Source organism: Cavia porcellus, unplaced genomic scaffold, assembly GCF_034190915.1.
Source record: "Cavia porcellus strain 051 isolate PalLab524CR breed Dunkin Hartley unplaced genomic scaffold, mCavPor4.1 scaffold_11, whole genome shotgun sequence".
NCBI classification, from domain to species: domain Eukaryota; kingdom Metazoa; phylum Chordata; class Mammalia; order Rodentia; family Caviidae; genus Cavia; species Cavia porcellus.
The window spans coordinates 53,775,584-53,799,060 of NW_026947494.1; the positions used below are offsets into that span (position 1 = coordinate 53,775,584).

The 23,477-nt window shown below is 31.6% G+C and overlaps 1 protein-coding gene across 3 annotated transcripts in view; it reads right to left on the reverse strand.

Moving 5' to 3' along the window:
* Positions 1 to 23,477, reverse strand: part of Adamts6 (ADAM metallopeptidase with thrombospondin type 1 motif 6) — a 280,941-nt gene that overhangs the window by 106,874 nt on the left and 150,590 nt on the right. For all 3 annotated transcript variants that reach the window (XR_010050518.1, XM_063258246.1, XM_063258247.1), the window contains one exon: positions 9,401 to 9,508. Coding sequence is in view for 2 of the 3 variants with exons in the window: in XM_063258246.1 (XP_063114316.1) it covers positions 9,401 to 9,508 (108 nt within the window). In the remaining variant the exon portion in view is untranslated. The remainder of the gene's footprint in view (positions 1 to 9,400; positions 9,509 to 23,477) is intronic.

Sequence of the window (23,477 nt, forward strand, 5' to 3'; positions counted from 1 at the left end):
TTTAGACTCTGGTGAAGGTGCATATGATTTGCAAATTATCTTTAGCTGACCATGATTTATAAATCTCTAACATGTACCAGGTGTTCTAAAAAGACTGATTTTGCCCTTTTTTTCTTTGTTTCTTCCCCATACTTCTAATGTTTTTCATTACAGAGCAAGCCACAGGCCTCAAAGTCTCTTTAGATACTATAGCATTTTCCTTAGAAATTTTCTTTATATCCATACTACTATTATTAGACTCAGGGAATGATAACGCAATATGGAAAGTTCCTCAGTAAGGAATTTTTATGATGGTAATTGCTCTTTCTTTAAAAAAAAAACTGGTTGAGGCTACAATAGTAAAGGAATGTGTTGTGGCATTTCATCTACATGAGCACTGCAGACATAATAAAAGTAATGCCAAGACACTAGGGACTGGGTACAAAAAAAACCCCTTATATACACTGACTAGCCATGTGTATGGCCTCTGCATGAGCATGTGTACTGGAATTCTGCTCAGCTTTACTCCCAGCAATAAACCACACATACTGCACCTAAGTAGAAAGCCAGGAATAATTTATTGAGATGCAGACATCACATAATCAGCTCATAACTTTAGCATGATAAATCTTATTTGCAGAACACGGCAAAACAAAAGTCTTTTGAAAAAAACCAAGCATTTGTAGGCTTTTTATCAAATACTGACAAGCCCAACTGATGATATGAAAGTCATTTGTTTATAGGAATAACTATAGGGAATAAGTTGAAGGTCTGCAATGTTAGATTATTAAATAAAAAATAAAATTTATGTGAAAATGTAATTGGACTATGACATGTGAAACTTAGAAAATTGTAAGTTCATTATACTGATTCCATCTCCAAGTTTTTTGGTTTTACCTCCAAGATATATCTGGCAAATAGAGTAGCTTTTTACCTGGTCACTTTGCCTCAGTTTTTTCTACTAGAATTTATTTTACATAGGTAATTCAAACATAATTTTAAAAACTATATCATCACATCGTTTTGTTTATTTCATAAAAGACCTCAGTGGTTTCCTACTTAAACTCTGCATCCTTCTTCAGCTTTAGTCTCTTCTTTGCACTGACTGCTCCAGACACATTGGCTTACTTTCTTTTTTCTTTATACATAAAACTTTTGCAGCCTTAGCACAACTGTACTCGGTGATTTGTATCTCCAATCTGTTTTAGTGCTCCATTAATACTATTCTAATGCTGATTTAATACTATTTTAAGTTATCCTGTTTAATCTTTTAAATTACTTTTTTGCTTTCCCTTCTTGGAAGGCAAGACTTTTGAGGGCATATATGGCTATTTAAATTCATTAAAAGAAAAACTTCAGTTATGCAGACCTACTAGCCAAATTTCAAGAGTACCATAGTTGTATTTGGCTAGTGGCTACTATGTGAACAAAGCAGATACTGAACATTTCCATCATCACAGAGTGTTTTACTTAGAATGTACTGGGCATGCAACAAACATTTAATAAATACATAAATACTTAGGTAAATAAATAAATACTTATGGAATTCTGCTTCATGTTTTGGTTACTTCATACCAGGAAAGAACTATAGTATTCGAGGGTTAAGAAAGTCAAATTCGTATTTGGTTCCCTGGCCATGGGTACATAATTGGATCTCAGTGATTTGTTTTAGGAGTTGCAACAACATAAAAGGGGTTTTTTGTTGTTGTTGCTTTTAATAAGAGTGCTGAGTAGTGATCACTTGTCTGTAAAATGTTAGGTAAGAGGAAATCAAAATTTGGTTGGCTGTTAAGAAAAACATTCTGACTCCAAGACTGATAAATATTAGAATCGGTGATACATGCCTTATAATTCCAGCATTCTGAGAGGCTAAGACATGAGAATTATACATTGCAGCCCAGACTATATAATTTAAGGAATTAGCAAGACTAAAAAAAAAAAAAAAACTATGAAGAAAGATTAAATGAGTAAGTTTTGAACAATGAAAATTATCATGAAGAAAAAACAATCACCTATCTAAAATACTGATCAGTCAGTCAGCTCAACCAATAACATAGTAATAGACCTTCTGGGAGTAAGACTGCTGATAATGTGTACTTGGTGGGGAGGGAATGTGTCTCCTACCAGTTTTTATTGACTTATCAGGTTGGTGTAGATCGCCAGTTGTTTTATAATGATATATCAATTATGTTAGATATTTACCTATATAAAAATCAGAACTTGGGGCAAATAATATCCAGTTTTGCATTTTTGTTACTAAAAGTAGTTGTATATAAGACTATTTATACCCCGGACCTATTTTTTAAAGGCAAGTAACTGAGCATTGTAGTCCTGGCCAGCAATTACTGATTTGCAGTTAATAGAAATGGGCCCTAGAACCAATTCATATAATAAAATACATCTACTTTTTCAAGTTAGAGACTTAACATTACTCACTTCAAGTAACATAAAAGCTTGATTTTACATTGCTTTCCCATAAACAGAGAGTTAGAGCTAAAGCTCAAATAGACTTCAGGATTCATGTGGCCTAAATATTTTTTCAGATGAGGAAACCAGAACCTGAAAGAGAAGACTTGCCCAGGCTTACTTATTGGGAGGAAAGGGTAATATCTGACCGAAAATACACAAAAATCAGTGGGAAAAATATCAATTGGAGGCATAAGAAATGCTTAAAGACATTTAAGAATAATCTTATATTTTGTCCACAAAAAAAAAAAAAACCATTAGTAAGATTTTAAAAAAACAACAATAATACTGAGTTACAACACCATGTGTTATTTCACACCTCCTTGTGTACACAATGATTTGTAGGGAAAATTTGCACTTCTTTCATTTTCAGGGGAAAAAGGAATTGTGAGGCCACAAGGACATGAAACAAAATAATGATATTACTCTACATGTTTCTAGGATGCTTACAAAATGTAGGGTAGTGAAAAAAGTCATAGAAATAACCATGTTTTCCTTTTAAAATTTGTTCTTGGACTGGGGAGTGTAGCTCAATGGTACAGCAGCTCCCTAGGACTCACAGGACTGGTTCAATCCCCACATTTGAAACAAAAATTAAAAATAAACTTTATTCTTAAGGTAAAAGACAAATACACTAGTTTTTTAAAAAAAGTTATTAAGTTCTTGTCATTAACATCTTCTGTCATATTTTATAAATAATTTACAAGTACTTTTACTGCATACATTAATGCTTTCATTATATCAATTCCTTGAAGATATAACATAATAAACAATTTTAAAAGAAAGTTAAAAAAATAAAGTGGCTAAAATACAGTTACTATAAATATCAGTTATTTAGCAGTTGACAAGAGACTAGTCTTTAATAATGAGTTAACATCTTAGTTAACTAGTTTACAAGACAACAACTTTGTTTTCTGTAGGTAAATTTTACCATAAATCCTACTTTTCATTCTAGTAATATTTTAGGATCCAAGACATGGTACTTTATTTCCTTAACTATAAAATGAGAATGAATTTTAGTTCTTGATTCTATATTGGTTTAGACTATGACAACTTCAAAAATTAGTTAAGAGCAGACATACCTTCAAAGAAGTTAAAAGCTATCAAATTTGTTTGATTTTGAGTGTGTGTGTGTTTTGTTTTGTTCTGATTTCTCTTTTGAATTTATATGAAAGAATCTGGAATTCCTGCTACTTTTTTCCTTGCTAGTAAATATCTTGATGCAGTGTTATGATTTTAAAGAGAAAGAAGTAATACAACTTTAAAAAAGGATTTGAAGAAGCCCATAGGGAACTTCATGTGGGTCAAATGATTTGAGCACTTTTCTAGATGTTTGCATGAATCAATAAGATAGAAACTTTAATGTGTGTAAATCATGAATAGAATAATAAACTCCACCAAATAAAGAACTTAAGAATATTAATCCTATGAGCATATAAAGGTTAAACGTTGAATGTAGATCATTTGTTTTTATTCTTTTTAACATGAAGTTGCCAAATCTGTAAAAGTGCTATATCTAGAGACACAGAATCTTACTTTTTTAAACTAGGAATGTTAAATAGACAAATGTAAACCAGGTTCTAATCTTTTAGTCTCAAAGGTTGTAACAAATCTAGTGATTTGGGATAGTTCTAAACAGCACTCTTGTTAGTCTAAATTAAAACACATGTATTGGATAAATTTGGCCTTCCTTTACTAATCATGTGTGTTTCACAAAGGTGAAAGACATCAAACAATCACATTCTAAGAATAAAACCTCATATTTATATTTTGTATTTCCACATTCTTTCTTTCTTTCTTTCTTTTTTTTTTTTTTTTTTTTTTTTGTCTTTTTCTTTTTTATCGGTACTGGGGATTGAACTCACGACCGCCTGCTTGCAAGGCAGGTGCTTATGCCGCTGAGCTAAATCCCCAACCTCTGGTTTCCACATTCTTTCTAAATTCAATATGTTTTACACATTATCTAAAAAGATAGCATATGCCAATGAAGCTTTAAAAGGCTTCTTAAAATGACAATAATATTCATTGCTAACCATCGCTTGTTACTGAATTACTAAATTTCATGAACTATATCAGGGACACTTTAATTCAGGTATATTATACATCAATCTAACTTTAGAGTTTGTCAGAATTTCATGTAGGAAAATTTCAAGATGAATACACACAGCATTACAAAATATTTTTTTTTCTTTCTAACTTGAACAATTTTAGGATGTCATGATATATCCTGTGATAAACAGAACTGGGTTCACTCAGCATTTGGAATGAGCAATCACAAAGGAAATCCTAAGATTTTAAAAGAAAGTCATATTGGTCATTCAATATACAATATTCTTACAAGTCAGAAATGCTGAGGGTTGGAGCACAGCAGTATTAAAAGTGCTGTGTTTCTATTATGTAGTTCTAACTACATTAAAGTCCAAATTCTAAATTATAAATTGTCATTCCATACTGTAGTATTTAAAGTTTTAGAAGAATCAGAAGAGCTATTCTTTCTTCAATTCCAGTGTTTATAATTAAGGGTCTGATCAATATATATACTCTACCCTAAGGTAAGATCTAAGGCTGCAAATGTCCTATTATGTATCCCAAGTTTTAGCAAGGCATATAACAATCATATTCTAATCCAACCGTATGTTTCCCATGAAAAGATATTAGGAATCAATGTCACTTATTTGTAATCCCAAATGCTGGGTTATATCTCTAAATGAATCTTGTAGAATCATTAAGTCAATCTTTTGGCACTAAACCAAGTATTTGAAACCACCTTTGTGGTCACCAACAGGGATTATAAGGATCGGGTTTTGATTATCCTTAATATCCTGCTCAGTAACAATGCCAACATGACTACTGAAGTTTTTACAATCTAAATCCTTATTTACTATTTCATCAAATATGGTATCCCTCTGATTTCTGTCCAAAGGGCTATTACTGATGCTATATGCAAGGAAAGTTCTCTGGCTCAAAGTCATGTTGATTGATTTGTAGGAGACTAACCCATGGACACAGAGTACCAGCACACTGCCTGGGCTCATCAAATTTCCTCTGGTTAATGCTACTGTCCCTGAGCACATCCATTCAGACCATATGGTTCTTATTCAGTCCTTGAATGGCTTATTCAGGCAAACTTCCAATGGCTGTAATAGCGATGTCAGACCCCCCAGGACTCACGCGCAGATCAGTTTTTAATTTTTGGCCATATTTCTTACTCCATCTGCTAAATGTGCATGGAACAGTTCCCATACTTACATGGAACATTTGTGGAACTGCGGCCCCGGGCAGGAATCCCATATCTTTTGCAGCCAGAATTTGACGAGATCATCATGGATTCAATTCTCTGGATATGTCTATGCTATCACTCAAGCAATATTTCGATCCCCTCCCTTTTTAAAAAAGATTTATTCAGAAAACTCTGAGCTGCTTTGGTTTTATTCTGCTGGCTAGACAGGGTGTATGTTTTTCTTGTTTCTTTTGATGACAGCAGTTTTGAAACTCAAGAGTTAAGATTCAAGATTGTGAATATTCCACTCAACTCTCCGAGACACACAAACTTATCCTTATACTCTCTGATGCTAACTGCTTCCACTTAAGATATACCATCAATGAATTATCTGCTCATCATCATCTAATATCATTATTGGAAAAATAATAATGAAAAGTAATGATAATACTCTTGTAAAATACAGTAGCTTCCCTCTAAGGAAGCCCTTAGAGGGCTTCATGGAGATATCTCACTCCAGCCTCACTATACTAAGAAATATGTAGAAATCAGTTTTCTCTCAATTTAAAATGTATACTATTTTACCAGGTGTCACACAGTCACATTTTTTCTTAGCTCAATGTTCTGCTCATGTTCCTTCTTTATTATGATTCCTGAACTAAGAAATGGTTACAAGTACATAAATTAAATCATTTAGCATTAAAAGGTGAAATGCATTTTTAACTACATTTTAAACATTTATCTCAGACTTACTGACCTACTTTTTTACTGTGACTACAAAAAACTGCTTTTCCTATGCAAATGTTTTCATTGAAAGATACGATAATTCAGAGTCAGTATAAGGGGGCAAAGATTTCATCTCTGGAATCAGACAATCAATCCTAGGATGAAAACTCAGCTCTACCATTAACTTGCTCTGTAATCTTTGGCTCCTTACTCATACCTTTTTCATCTGTGAAACTGAATTAAAATAGTACTCAACTCAGAGGATTTTGTTAACATTAAACAGAAGAATGTTAACATTAAACAGAAGTACTTAGCAATATTTGTCTAGCATAGCATCTGTACTTTTAAAATATTCCTTAACATTAGCATCATTGTTATTAGGAATGTCAACTATTTTTAGATGGCAAATTTACAGACTAACCAAAGTTGATAAAATTAATTGAAAAGTCTTCTTTAATTATGTTGCTAGCACTTTGCATGGATATTTTGCTTTAAGTCAAAATTCTAAGCTCTGGGATTTAGTTCAGTGGCATAAGTGCTTCCCTGGCAAGTTCCTGAGTTCGATCCCCAGTACAAAAACAAAGAAAAAAAATTCTAAGCTCCGATTTAGTTTCCAAAGACATATAGCTCTAAATGTAAAGTCTGCACTTAGCAACAGCAAACATGAATCTCTCTGAAGGAAAAAATAATAGAAACCAACAATAAAAATTCATATAGAAAATAGCACAGTAAATACATCTAATAAAAAGTAAATTGAGAAGCGTTTATCTCATGTGTCTAGTTCTTTTTATGTTTTTGTTTTTCTTAAAAATGTAAATTGACGGACCAAAGATGCAGCTCAGTGGCATAAGTGCCTGCCTAGCAAGTATTAGGTCATGAGTTCAATCCACAGTACAAAAAAAAGATTTAATTCTCTTAGTCTTCATAAATTCAGTTTTTGGGGATGCTCTGAAGATCATCTATATTTTTCCTTTCCTTTTTCCCCATTCTAGTAATCTGCCTTTGTAGTTTTTATTCTATGTTCATTCATTTTAAGACTTGTTAGTGCCATTCCTAAACTAACTTTCATGTTTCTGGACATATGACCAAGATGTGATCTATAAATTAATTTTAGAGACAAAAGCCAATATACTGACTTTATAGTAGTCTACTTTTAATGCCACGAACAAAATGTTCATTTGACACAAAACTGCTACATTTATAAAGTCCTTCAGTAGTTTTTCATGCAGTCCAAATTGTTCTTTGGAGATATGTCAGGAGCTAGCAAAGGTCTAGTCAGAGTAAAGTGAAAGCAAGGGGTTCTTTAAACCACAGCATTCCTGTATGTTTTTTAAAAATGTATATGTTAAAATTCTGTAGACTTCATTGGAAGAAAGGATTTAGTATTCAAAAATTGAAAATCATTAACCTAGATTAAGAATGTCAGTCTTTAGATATCAAATACATTTTTTCCCACATTAACTGCTTTCTTTTATCTGTGCTTATTTTTATTTATAGGAATATTTATTATAGGAATAATTATATTTCCTATATTTTTGCTTATCTAAATTTAAACTCAATATCTTTAGTTTTAAATATGATTTGAGGGTATTTTCTGAGTGCCCCTCAAAATCGTAATTTCTAAGAAATATGTTATCTTTATTCCATATGCACATAGCTGTAAAATATGACATTTGAAGGCCCTTCTGCTGAGCAGAAATGATAAAAATTTAAATATGCTTTTTCAATTTAAATGATTTGGTGAGGTTGAGCCATGTGTTCATGATAATATCTTATATAACACTTATAGGAGGCCTCTGAGATGTTTAAAAGCATTTTTATGCTTTATCATAAAAAATAAAGATAAAAAGCCATGAGGGCTTGTGAGAGTTTTATTCTAGAGAAAGAAAAACAAGCCTAAACAAGCCTAGATTAAAGTATAAAAACAATGGCAAATAAGCAGATTCTTACTTTGAGTTTGTCTCTTTACAGCTGTATATTTCTTCTAAGTACAGACTGATGTAAATTGCTACTTATTTTTGACACAAATTATTGGTTCCAAAATAAACCTAGAAAAGAATGTGGTTCCTAATATTTGCTAGTACATTAGTGAACAAAAAGAAGGAATTTTTGGTAATGCGTGAAAGTTTCTATACTTTTATTGTACTTACAAAATCTGGAAAAAAATTCTTAATGCTTTTAAAATGACCCTATCAATTCATATATTTAGCCCAATTTACCAACATTCTGAAACTCAGCATGGAAAACCCATCAACATGGCATTAGGTCATAGGTCCTGAATGAAACCATCAACAAGGATTAATAAACTGTGACAGCTGCCCGAAAGCTTTCATTCTTTGTATTTAAACATCCCACTGCAAACTGAGATTCAGTATAATCTTTGTTGAAAGTAGCCCAGCTAACACGGAAGAAGTCAGAACTGAGAACAGATGACAAGCAGTAGTACTTTTTAAACCCAGTCTTTGACAATAATGCTTAGAATTTACAAATATAACAATTCCTAGAGAATTTCAGAAGTAGCATATAATTATGCTTAGTAATATTTTTGAAAATTAGATCAAAGACACTAAAATTATTTAGCTCTAAATTCTATGTTCAATGAACAATCTTACTGTTCCTCTACTATCAGTCCTTCCTCTTATATTGTAATTTAAAAGTTACTTTAGTTAGAGTATAAAGTTCATTTTGGGGACACATAATGTTTCCTAGTAACCATTTAACAGAAAAAAAAGCTAGGTTATATTATATGATTTAATGCACTATAGTATATAACTATGAAATTGTTGGTACATACATATATGTACCAACAGAAAGGAGAAACTTACCTGAAAAATAGTTACAGTAATCCACTAATAGCATTTGCAGATATCAAGATATTACAACAAACAATCAGGCCAGGAATTTACTATTTTAAAGTAATACACAGATTTACTAGTGGTTGAAAAGCAGCATTGGAAAGTTATCAGTTTAGCCTACATGTCAAACAGCCAGTAAATCACTTGAGCTTACCCCCTTTTCAATATTCCCAGTTTGACATAGTGTCCCTTCAGCTGCTGGAATACTGTTGGTGACACAGCGGTTGCTTTTGCTGAGACACCAAAGCTCTCTACACACTTCCTAGGAAAGAAGGCAAAAGCAAGTTGGTCAGGAATGGGAACTAACACCACATCCAATTTTTCCATAAAATACACTCACAGTCATTCAGCATAACTTATAAAGAGACCCTAGGCCTCTTGCTGCTGTTGGAGCATCAGAGTGAGGATTTTGAAAAAAGTTCTTATAGAATTAAGGTTACTCATTTTACAGAATCATTTAACCATTTAATAGCTATAGTATGTCTTAGCTTTTAATATTGATTAGGATCTTTTTACAATAATGTACACTAATTTCATTAACATACAAAAGTAGGGGAAAATAACTTGTAGAAGAAAATACATGTTTATCATACTCAAGAATATATATAATATCACAAACTTACCAGTTAATAGTGTTGATAAGCAAAGTAGGCAACTAAGACTTCCTAGACCCACATAATATACAATTAAAAACCATTTTAATATGGAAGATTATCTATCTATTTATCTATCAAAGGACAGAAAAAGAGGGAGAGAGATTATAGGAATGAATAGGAAATTAATATATGAATTTGAATAGATATGTAATATGTTTATTATTAAAATATTTAGAATGCAAATTATATTTATTTTTTTTTGCTTTTATTCTCCAATTGCTCTTTAAACTCTCAAAATATAATTATAAGAACTCATAGCACATACATACAATTCAGAAATAGAGCAGTAAAATACTAAAGTCACTTCAATTAACTAATCCTACAAGTAGTAATACCCTACAAGATATTATTGAAAATTTGATGTCTCTTTGGGTGCCCCTTCTCAGGCTGAAAGGAAGACATCTAATGTCTATCAGGCTTTAAAATACTTAAAAAATAATTTTTAAACTCCATTTGCATAACTAGTAAGCAAGAAAAGAGTAACGCATAAAAAGAACATGTACTGTGAATTATTATGTAAATAAAATTTTCCTTTTATAATATGATTTATTTAAAAATCTTTTATTTCTATGATTTTTAATATACTACTTTAGTTTTCTTTTTCTATAGGATATGATTATTTTGTGTTCTGAATATATTCTTTCAGTTTAATATTTAAATAGCACTAGGAGTAACTAAGGTCATCAAAAAACCATCGCATATGTAAAGACTACCCAACTTCAAAGAGTAGTGAGTTCACAAAATACAGAAGCATTAGTAGAATAGTGTGTGTAAAGACTTTTAATTTTTTAACCCCTAACTTTATCTCTGAATAATACTTCTCACCCTTTATGTCTGTATTAGGCCTATATCTCCTCTAGACAAAGGTAAAAGAAGCCCAGTGTTTACTTCAAACGAAAAAAATGCAGTGATAAACTCATAAATTCAATCCAGGAAAACATACAATTTAGTTAAATTATAGAAATTATTTCTCAATGTGCCTTGAAAAAAAAATCTACTCACACAACTTTTTCAAACCTCAATTCAAGATTCATAAGACACCTCTTAAAGTACAGAAAATGATACAGTTTGAAAGATAAATTTTTAAATCTAGCAAGAATTTGTTACCTTAGGGGGCTCCTGGAGGTTCAGATTTTTTAGGGCATTAATTTCTCACAGATCAATATATAAAGTATGGAATTGGAAATCTATGTTGGAAAACTAGTCAAGGAAACCCCTCTAAAGAGTTTTCAAATAGCTCTCACAATTGGAATCTCAACTTGACTAAGAAAGATTTCAGTATTCAATTTAGGAAGATTATAAAAGATACTCTCTTGAAAGATAAAGAGCAAGAAAAAAATTCATTCATTTCATACCAAATAAGCAAAAAGTATATAGCCTGAAATTACTTAAAAATTTCATATTTTTAAAATATTCATCTTTCTGCTGTAATCTAGAACAGGAATGATATACTACAAAGATGGATCAGTTTTACTCTCTCATAAATACTAGTAATTGAATAAACACCATAGTATGGTCTGAAGGGGCAGGCTTTTTGGAGGTAGCTGAATCTAGAGCTTGGGACTGATTCATGGTCAAATGCTGAAATTAAGGGTGTGAGTGCTACACTAATCCTAGGTTGGGTAGTCAGCATACAATACAAGACACAGAAAAAGGCTGGTCTCTACTGCTTCGCTTATTGCTTTTGCTGACTTCTGTTGCCAGGAAATGGTTGCTCCTCGGCCATGTGCCATCCTGCCTTGGAGTCAGCAGACTATAGACTGAAACTTCTACAAACTTTAAACTAAATAAATCTCTCCTCCTTTAACTTTGGATGTTAGGTATTTTTTCCCAGCATTTGAGAAAAGTAACAAAGTAACTAAGACAACACAATGCAGGTTCCAACTTCTAATAAAGTAAAATGCATGCCAACAGTTTTTGATTCTTGGGATATTTGTATAATTTTCATCGCAGTAGGGAAAAGAATGGCTACCAAAAAATAAAAAATCAACCAATAACAAATGCTGGTGAGACTGGGGCAAGAAAAGAACCCTTTTCCATTGTTAGAAATGTAAACTAGTACAATCACTATGAAAACCAGTACGGAGATTCTTCAAAAAACTAAAAGTAGAAATCCTCAGCTATTCTCTTCCTAGGTATTCTCCCAAAAGAGTGAAAGATTCATACCACAGTGATGTATATATACCCATGTTCATAGCAGCTAAATCTTGGAAACAGCCTATATGTCCATCAACAGATGAATGAATAAAAATGTGGTATTTATGTACAAAGGAGTACTACTCTACCATAAAAAGGACAAACTTCAGTCATTTGTATGAAAATGGATGTACCTTGAGACGTAATATTAAGTGAAGTAACTCAAATGCACAAGCTTTTCATCTATTTGTCTATAATGAAATAAAAGACATAACAGAAAAACGGTATTCTAATCTAGTGCCAACAATGTATATAAAAGCATAACTTTCAGCACTTGATGTGAAGGCTGCAAAGTGCATTTAAGGCCAGCCTGAACTGCACAGTGAGAACTCATCTCAAAATAAAGGGTAAAAAAGTATAAAAGGGTATCTTGATTTAGTGTAACTGTCTTACATTTTTTTCATGTTCTTTGGTCTATTACTCTAATTTTCAATCTGTATACAGTAAATGATAATTAATTATTTAAAGATCTTATAAGATAAATAAATGAATCTAATGCTGGAAAAACAAAAGGGAGTGAAAGGAGGAGGGAAAAGAAAGAAATTGGATTGTGTCACGTACATGTACCAACACCCTACAGTGCATGTAAACATTATGTACTGCAAACATGTACTAACCCAAGTAAAACACACACACACACACACACACACCCAAAGTGACGGGGTATAATTAGTGACAGGGGATAATGACTCTTTTGATTAGTCATAAATTTAGTTTAGAAAGGAGTTTCTTTCACATATTTGTGATTCCTGATAGGAAAGTAATCCTAACTTTCATTTTAGGACTCTGTAGGGGGAAATTAAATTTTGGACTGGCCCTTGAATTTAAGGAGGGCAAGAGAAGTTATCAACAGCCCCAGTGAGAGACATTTCTGTTACAAGACAGTGAAAATTTGAAATAGAATCTTTAATTTTCATGGAATCAACTTCTAACCACCTAGGAGGACTGCCTGGCAATGCAAAAGTAATAGTATTTTTTGCCATTCATTTAAATATATTTATAGAGAATTCACTGGGAAATAGGCATTATGTTAAAAGATAGGAAAAAAATATAACAATTCACAAAAACTAGGACATTAATCACACATGCAGCAATTGATTGGTACCACTTTATAGCAAAGATTTTTCATTGCTATGACAAAATTAAAACAATTATGTCAGTACAGTCAGGATTTTTTCCAATCAGATTTTATTGGTGCATTTTAGTTATACATAATGACCACATTCATCACAGAGAATTTGTACCTATATATGATGCAACTCCCCCCCCCCCCACATTTCCCTACCTTCCCTTCAACACCTCCTCCCCTTCCCACTTACAAAAATTTTGTTCCTGTATTTTCCTTCTTTACTTATTGAAAAACGGAAAGGTCAGGATTTTTTAGGAAACTTTTTAAAATTTAATGGACTATAATTACTTTGCTTTTTTGTTCGTTTTTTGTTTTTTGAGACAGGATGGACTTGCCTGATTACTTCAAATCATTAATGTAATAGGAAAAATTATAAGAAAACAAGACTTCTGCATTATATTGCCACCATTCCTGCTTTGTCAACTGTTCCTGTCTCCTTTCATACAGAAACACATGTCACAGTTACATGCACTAAATTTGATTGTTTGTTAGTGTTATTTTATCTAGTATTTTTGTTTTCATACTTGAAAGAGTATGAAATATATAACTGCAACTCTTTTTACTTCAGACTTGAGAAAGTCAGTTTTATAAATGATTGGAAAAAATATGCATGTCAACTTAGCACTGAAGTCAGTTTAGCCAATGGATAAAAGGTAGGGGGAGGACATTTTAATTCAATATACAGAAGAATGTTGAACAACATTGCTGTTGTTCAAAGTTGAACAACAAACTCAGAGTTGAACAACAGTGAACTATAATACAGTTCCACCACTGAAGTGTCTCCAGCATTCATAAATGATTGGAAAAAATATGCATGTCAACTTAGCATTGAAGTCAGTTTAACCAATGGATAAAAGGTAGGGGGAGAATATTTTAGTTCAATATACAGAAGAATGTTCTGTATACTCAGAGTTGAACAACAATGAACTATAATACAGTTCCACCACTGAAGTGTCTCCAGCACTCATTTCATGGCCACTTGGCATAAATGTTGTAGGGTAGAAGAAAAGAACTAATACTTTTTGGGGTGTACCGTTAACTACAATAAAAAGTATGTTCATATTTGTATTTTACTTAATCATGGCAGTCTTCTTGGAAAGTGAGAAATTCCACATTCAGAGAATTTAGCATTTGTTTCAATTCTAATGATACTTTTGAATTAGGTCTGTCTGGTACCAACTCTGCCTAAAATTCTTGCACACAACCAAATTGCTTTCTTATTTCTTTTAAATGTATCAGGAATGAGTAATGTCACTGACAAATTAGAGTTGATTAGTTAATGCTTACTTGTATTCTAGTGTAATGAAATATGTTAAACATTCATAATCCTATCATTTTGTTTTAGATTATAACAACTATATATAATTCATAACATCCATTTAATATATGCGGCTAGGCATCAAGTTTATTATTCAAACATCTGAATTCAACATCACCACTTAAATTTGGATTTTTAAAAATATTGTTAACATGGTGCACAAAAGTATTCTATTATCTTTTGAGAAATGAGACATTTAAAAAATTCCTATTTACTCAAAATTTTAATACCAGCTTCCAGGTTTCCAATCTGATTTTGCAGGTAAATAACACTATTATAAATTATACTATTAATAATGTAAAATATTAGCAAATGTAAAGATAATAGAAATTCCTCTACAGAATGGATTTTTATAGTAATTAATATAATTTACATGATATGCAAAAAATAACCCCTCTGAACTAGGACACCTTGATCAGAAAAAAAAATTTTACAAACATCCTTCAGTATGATAAATCAGATGTCCTTTCTAATATTTCCAGGTGTTCAAACAAACTTTAAAAATGGAAAGAGAACCCCTTTGATTTATCTACACAATAGTAGAATTAACAGTTTATACAGAGGGTGGAGCCATCATAAAAGTATGAGATTATTGTACAATTATTATCATTAATTTAAACAACATATAAACAGAAAATAGTGTCTTTATTACTAGATGGCTTTTTAAAAATTTTAACAATTGTAAAGACTATTAAAGAGATTCATAAATGTTCTGTCCTTCGGAAACTTTAACCCTATGTCACCCTGGGTATTTGATTTTTAATATAAAAAATAATTTCTTTATTCTTAGTACCCCATCAATAACATTTTTCAATAGCTGTTTCCAATAAAGGATCCTGATGGTCAAGGGAGAGAACAGATCCCTGAGGAGGTCAGAAAGGAACATTAGTGATTAGAAAGGATACTTATCAGTTGATCAGACAAAGGAAAATTGAAAACCAATATATGGTGACCCTCTGGCCTCATTCCACGTGTTCACTAGCCATCTAAAGAAAAAAGATCATGTATCCTTATTTCTGCCTTGAATAGTTTAATCTGTTATGTAGATAATTTAACAATAACATCAAACCTGATTTATATATTCAATTTAATCACAAAGTAGAAGGCATTAAAAATGATTAAGTGGTTAAAAAAACTGTAAGAAGCAAACTGAGGGTAAAAGCTAATCTTTAAGCATACAAATGATTGTGGACCTATGATTTTCACATGGAGTTTAGAAAAACGTAAAGTCAAATGAAGCTCTTATCACATACATTCCTAATACACACTTTTGGATTTCAGAAGAATATTGAGGTGCTAAAGACTCATATCTTCTATTCTCTGAGCCCATAAACCACAGAATATTTATGCTATTTTAAAATCTTTAAGGAAAATGATTCTATAATCTCTCTCAGTACAATATTCCAATATTTAATAACTTGAAATTCTTCTTAAAAAAACAGTCTACAACTTTCTACTGTAAAAATAGATACTATTGTTTTTTAATATTTTGGTAGGGAAGGACAACAATTTATAATCAAAGAATTAAACTACAATAAGTTATCCAAAACCTAAGGATGACTTTGAGGTCGACATTTACCCTTCTAAGTCACCTTCATCTCTTTAAAAACTGCATAGGTAGCTATCAATATTCTGAAAAGACAAAGACTAATAAAGTCAACATATAATTTTATGAATGATTTTTAATAACAAAACAAGGATGAATTTAATTTTAGTTAATGATATAATAACAAAATGTGGTAAACATGAAAACATTAAAAACTAGAGTCTAAGAGGTACCTATTTCAGTCTTTTTGAGATACTCTCCAGGAAAGAATATCATGATTACAAAATTCCAATATCTGATCTATTGTGATTATCCTGGTTTCACATAACTGTATGTGAGGAAGACATAATTTCATGGCATTATTAGTAAGACTATTAATTAACATGGAAATAATACAATCTATATTATCTGTTATAGTTTGGATCTGAATTATCCTCCAAAAGCTCCCATGTTGAAGGATTAGTTCTCAATGAGGCAATGTTGAGAGGTAGGGCATTAGAATATGATTGGATAATGAGGATGCTGACCTCCTCAGTGAATCAATCTATTGATGGGTTCTTAATTTGGTGGACTATTGAGAAGAGATGGCAATTTAAAAGGTGGCACTCAGTTGAAGAGAATGGGACCTTGGGAACATGTGCTTGGGAACAATATCTTGTTCCTGTCACTGTTTTTCTCACTGCTTTCTAGTTAACAGTTTTCATCACCCCTGTCCTTCCTCTATAATGTCTGTCTTACTACAAGCCTAGAGGGACAAGTGAACATGGGCTCATACCTCTGAAAGCATGAGCCAAAAATCTTTCCCCCCTTAAGTTTTTGTTGTTGTTTCTGTTTTGTTTTATTTTTTGTCTACAGTGATGGAAAGGTGACTAACAAACTTCTATTTTCATTTTACGCTCACTAATTTTTTGATAATTAATTGGCCTGTTGAGTAGACTTCTTACAGGGAAAAATGTGCATATTTGAAGAAGTATATACCATATAGAGAACTTTTTACTAAAAGTTAATGAATCTAATTAGATATATTTGATCTTTCATTTCAAAGACTACATCCTAAAAATGTCTCATCACCTAACATATGGGACAAATATGGTACCCAACCTTCTGTAGATTATTCTATCATTAATCTTTAGTTGAGTTATGTAGAAGAGAAAAACCTTCAAGTTTGATGATCGATAAGTAAATATAGCCCTTGCCACAAATATGTTTCTACTGGGAAATTCAAAATTATCGAGAAATTGAAGTTTCCAAATTTATGCCATATTTTCTTTTTATATGTTCCTTTATGTCCTACCACAAAACAATGGAATTTTGCAATCATAAAGTCAATATTATGGAGTTCATACACCTTTACAACAAACTCCATTTGTTTCATTTTAGAGTTATGGTATAGAATATTTGGGTTTAAAAAGATAAAATTTACATTTATCTAGAAAAGGAAAGATATACTTACAATAGAGTACTGTCATTGGTAAAGATGCTTTAGTACTCCATGCAAGATATATTTGGCAGGAAGAGTAAGGGAAAGGCAATAGGGACAAAGCTGCAATGGTAGCACACTTGCCTAGAATACACCAGACCCTTGGTTTGATTCCTAATACTGCCACAAAAATGGGGTGGGGGTAGAAGAGGACAAAAATTACTTATGAAAGGGTTTTGTTTTATAATATGGTTATTCTGGATTATAGAATTGTAGTATTTCCTAAGATTTAATATACCTTAAAAATTTTCTATGTGTCAATAAGCTCTTCAGGTCTCATTCAGTAAAAACCACTTCAACAGTTTCTAATCAATTTTAAAGTTAAAAAGCTATAATTTTAATTAATTAATTAACTTATTTTTTGGAATGTTAGTGATCCAACACAAGGCTTTCCACATGCAAGAAAAGGACTTTATCACAAAGGTATATCCTCAGCCTTAAAAAACTAAAGTTCTTAATATGGACTACCAAGTGAAGTCAGATTTAGCCATCATGTGCTGCAATCTCATTTAAGTAATGCTTAAAACCATTAGCCTCATTGGTCTTCTCCTTGCTCTTTATACAATGCCTATTGTATAAAGGTTCTCTTCCTACTGTGTTTTCACTAGGTGACTCTTTTTATTTATCTACTCAACAAATATTTACTGAACTCCTGTATGAGCCAGATATTGAGCTACTCATTCTGCAAATAGCCACTCCGTCATCAAGGCAGTTGTACTCTCACTATAATTATCAGCGTACTTATTCAACACATATTTACTGAATACCTACTGTAATCTAGGAAACTTTTAGGTTCTGGGATACAGAAGTGAAGTAACAAATAAAATCTCCACCTCTAAGGAAAATAAATTCTAGGAGAGAAGGTGGCTGTCTTAATTATTTTCTCGTTGCTGGGACAAAATACCCAACATCCATAAGTTAATAAAGCAGAGGTTTATTTTGGCTCAACAATTTATAGAGATTTCAGTCCACAGTTGTCTGGTTCCAAGTCAGGAGAGCGTGGCAGAGGAGAAACAGTTCCTGCCATGGCAGGCAGAAGGAAGAGTGGGATCAACCCACTGTGACCCATCTCTTCCTACGACACTTTACTTCCCGGTATCACATGCAGCCATAAACCTGTTAGTGTACTAGTCTACAGAGGATCACACACCTATGATCCAAACACCTTCCCAAAACCATACCTGAACTCATGAGGCTTTGGGGAACATTTTGGATATAAATCATAATAGCAGCAAAAGCAGGATGAACAAGTGAAACATACAGTATATTAGAAAGTACCAGGATTAAAAGTTAGTAAGAAATTACAGAATTATGTGTGGAAGTATGTGCAGGTAGATGCACAATTTTAGGTTATCCTGTCAATGAAGGCCTTACATAGAAGACCATATTTAAATAATTTACAAACAATAAGCAAAATGATTATAGATTTTAATGTGCCATAGTGGAAATAAATAGTAGAGTGTGAAGGAAAGCAACTACGAGCATTTGATAGAGAACCATCAGACAGAAGCTGGTCTGAAAAGAAACTGCATTTGAGCTGAGAGTGAAAGGTAGGACTGAATCATATGTGAACTCTAGAATATCTTAATATGCTCCCAAAGGCACTGGACTTTCAAATTCTTCTATAGCAGGATCACCATATGCACTATAGAACAACTGTCACTGATGACAGAGACCTGAAGAGAAAAACAGAAACATTTTGAATGCTCACCATGTGCAGGGTAAATGAAAGGCACCTTGCATGCTTGTCATGTTCTTCTACTATCTGAAGTTTATGAAAACTAAACTTTTTCACTGAAAAATGTGTTCTAAAACTGAGCAAAATTTACTGAAGGTCAACCTTGAGGTCATAGAAAACAGTAAATCGTGAGTGAATTATTTTATTAAAAATATTCTGTTAATATTATTTTCCATCATGAAATGTTAGATAATATGTTTCTATTCATGGTTATATAGTCAAGTGACAAACTTTTTTTAGTTCTATATTAAAATAAAAAATAATGTACAACTTACCATTTTGCATGTATGTACTAACTCAGTTTATATAAATAGTTACAAACTTCATATATAATAAAAAGTTCCCATAAATTAAAATTTATTCATAAAATTTTAAAATTTATTTTATTTGGGGCTGGGGATTTAGCTCAGCGGCATAAGCACCTGCCTTGCAAGCAGGCAGTCGTGAGTTCAATCCCTGGTATCTTTAAAAACAAAACAAAATTATTTTATTTGTAAAATAAAATATATGTGGTTTACGTTTACCTGTAGATTAGCAATCATCTCTTGATATCTAACAGTATATTGTCTACCAAATATACTATTGTTAAGCGTATTTGAAAACAATGTTTGGGATATGATTTAAAGAGACAGAATAAGGAAACAAAGAGCTAAGTCTAAGAGAGACCTAAGTTAATCTCTGCTTTTTGGAAAGCAGTCAAAAGATCACCCATAGTCTACATATTATATAGACTGATACATAAATTTCTAAGTTTAAAATTGTTACTACTACAGTATGCTTCTTTTAATCTAGTTTTTATATTTTTTCAAATAAAAAAGAGAAAACTGATAGAAAATGGAGAGAAATGAGTCAATAGATACCACTAGGCTTGACAAATAAAGGAAAGGAATAGAAAACACATATATGATAGCCAACATAATTAGACTACTAATTTCTTTTCATTCATTGAAAAGACCAGTTGGTGATCATATTAATTGATTAATTTTGTATGCCTATATCTTATAATTTGAGCAACTACTTTGAAGACAACAGTATGTAATATACTAACCATTCTTAATTTCTTACTACTCTGTTTTGCAAATGTATCATTATTTTTATCTTTGTTTACTTTTCTCTCTAAAAGTTTATTGCTCAAAAAAGCAAAAGAAATTTCCTGGGTATGTTAATATTTCTGTTTTATTTACAATCCAAGCCTCTGAGAAACATACTAACATAGCTAGTAGATATTTTTAGACAATCTATTAGGGATCTAACTCTGTATGCTGCTTCTCTATACTTGCATTCAGCCTTGAAGAAGTCCTAATTTTGCACAGGAAAAAACCAAAAAAAATCACTCAAATATAATACTCGAGTTTTCAGAATTTGAGAAATTATAACCTAAAGAATAACACGAGCTTAAATATGATTTCTCTTATATGAAAAACTTAACACATAGACATATAGTACAATATAAAAGATAGATAATAGCAAAAGAGTGAGAGAGAGAAAAAGAAGTATTATAATCCAGTGTGGATAACATATCTAAAAGTGTACTTTGGCTTAGCACAACTGTCTTACATATTTTATGCATTTTTTGACTTATTAGTTTGGTTCTCAATCTGTATATGTTAATTAACTTTATAAGGTCTTATAAATAAATGAATTTGATGCTGGAAAAATAAAAGGAGGGCAAGAAAAAGAATTGAAATGTGTTACGTACATGTACCTATTCTCTACAATGAGTGTACTCTTTATATACTACAAACATGTACTAATGTACTAAGAATTAAATTTAGAGAAGGTCTGTTGACCACCTCTACCAAAGGGAGACTGGGACAAGATGAAAAGTTTTGAGATTTTTAGCAAGACATTACTTAATGAAAATTAAGCAAGTCTTTTGAAACAATATACATGTACAACCTTTATTTTATTAACATAATTGTTATATCAAATAGGATATAGAACTGATAGATTTAGACTTTTTTTAAACTATGGAGTGGGAGAAAAACTATGGAGTGGGTAAATCACATTCTGTATTTTTAGTTTCCCCATCTATACAATACCATGAGATAATTAGAATATTTTATCAGTGTATTTTGAAGTACCTCAGAAAAGCATTATGCAATTAACAGAAAATAAGTATCATGTATTGATAACTTGATTAGACAGCTAACTTATTCTGTAGCCATTAAAGTTTCTTCATTGTTGTACTGGCATTTAAGAACACTTGGAAAACAAAAACTATATGCTATGCAAAAATAATAAAGAAAAATATTGTCCTGAGTAAAATAAATTAGAAAAAAATTTCATGTAAATTTCCAAATATAACTAACATGTATATAAATAAACCTCTCACCAAGCATTTCAGGCAAGATATCTTGCATCTACAGATGCAGTTACTAGTAAATGAGCAATGACCAAATAAGTACCAAAGTGAAACATACGTAAAGCTGGTCATTAATGCAGTTATGGGTTGTTTGGAGTTGTTTCAAATCTTCTCTGCCATTATCTGAAGCCTGCTGTTAAAAATGGAATCATTTCATGATCTTGAAACACTCTCTGGAAAAGGCTTCAGTATTCTAGGTCTACAGCAATTGTGTTAGGTATTCAGCTTAACCAGCTACACTCCAAGAGCTATCTAAATTAGGGGCCGTTTGTTTTTCCCTTTAGCTATCATCTGAAATATGACTTGCCTACTTGACTGGACTCTCACATGCAAAGGCACCATTATTTTCTAACATAGAATTTGAGGCTGTTTAGAACCAGAGGGATTCATCAGATAAAACCCAGTGTGGGTTTATATGCTATCAATTGTGTAAACCGAATGTCTTAGGTACAAGTTCAAGAGGTGGGAGTGATGGTAAAGAATTTATTATAATTCAAGTATTATTGGTAACATATAACTCTTTTAAAAATAGCATAAGCATTCTCATATAACATATGAATCTAGAGAAACTATTACTGTCTCACAAACCAAAATGAAAAAAATTTGCAATAAAAAATGTTATGTAGGATTATAAGATGCTAATGTCATTCTAATTTTATTTTATGTCTATTACTAAAGTCTTAATAAATGTAACATACAAAATATCGAGAAGCAGATTATGAAGGGAATATGATTTCATAGTTACTGTTTGCCTCATTTCAAATCTGAAATGAATGAAATATGTAGATCAAGTGAGGAAGATCAAGTCAATTAATTTGTTTAAGAAAGAATACTACATCCATTGATTTTATAAAACTAATGATTATCTCCTATGGAAATTTAAAGGTGGAGTTAAAATCCAATAGCAAAATTAAAATAAATATTATTTTACTTGTTAAAGAAATGAGAGAAACAGACAACAATAATCTAGCAAAGAATCTCTAGTCTCATTTGGTCATGATCTATTAAACTATGGTTATACCCAAATACTATGATCAATGTTTGGCTGGCTTTTTAAGAGAAAAATATCTTAGAATAAAAGAAACTATAAGCTTACACAATTAAGAATAGAAGATGGTCTATAAAGAGACAGAAAAGATCTGTTTTTCTCAAGGTCTATATATCAAGACAATCACACAGAACTTTAAAACTCCAGAGTACAAAAGGTATTATCAAAGTCTAAAAAGTAATTTTATACTTGTTATCCAAGAGGTAGTTTTTAAAAATATCACTTCCCTTTATACTGTACATGAAGAAATAATTGGTACATCATAGTGAGTGTACCATTTAGTATCACCTTCTTAAAAATTTAGCTCTTTTTATTATTTTTTTAAAAAGGAATTTTAAAGACTGTACAAAATAGAAACTGAGTCTATAAATTTCATTTTATTTTTATTTTGTCTTATTTTTTGAGACAAGGTCTCACTATGTACTCCACACTGAACTTGAACTCATTATGTAACCCACGGTGGCCTTGAGCTTGCAGTGATCCTCCTGCCTCAGCCTCCCAAGTGCTGGTATTATAGGTGTATGCCAGCACACTCACCTAAATTTCTTTTCAAACCTGGGTATTTTTGGGCAAACAATTGGACATTTTAAAGTCCTATTTTCTCATTCATCATGCTTTCATGGAATCTACTATGCACATGATTCTATACTAGACACTAAATTCTGTCTATGAATTTAAAAAGAATTTTTCATACATTTTTTAATGTAGACAATGTGACATTGTGAGGTGGCATGAAGAGTAAACCATGGGGGCTG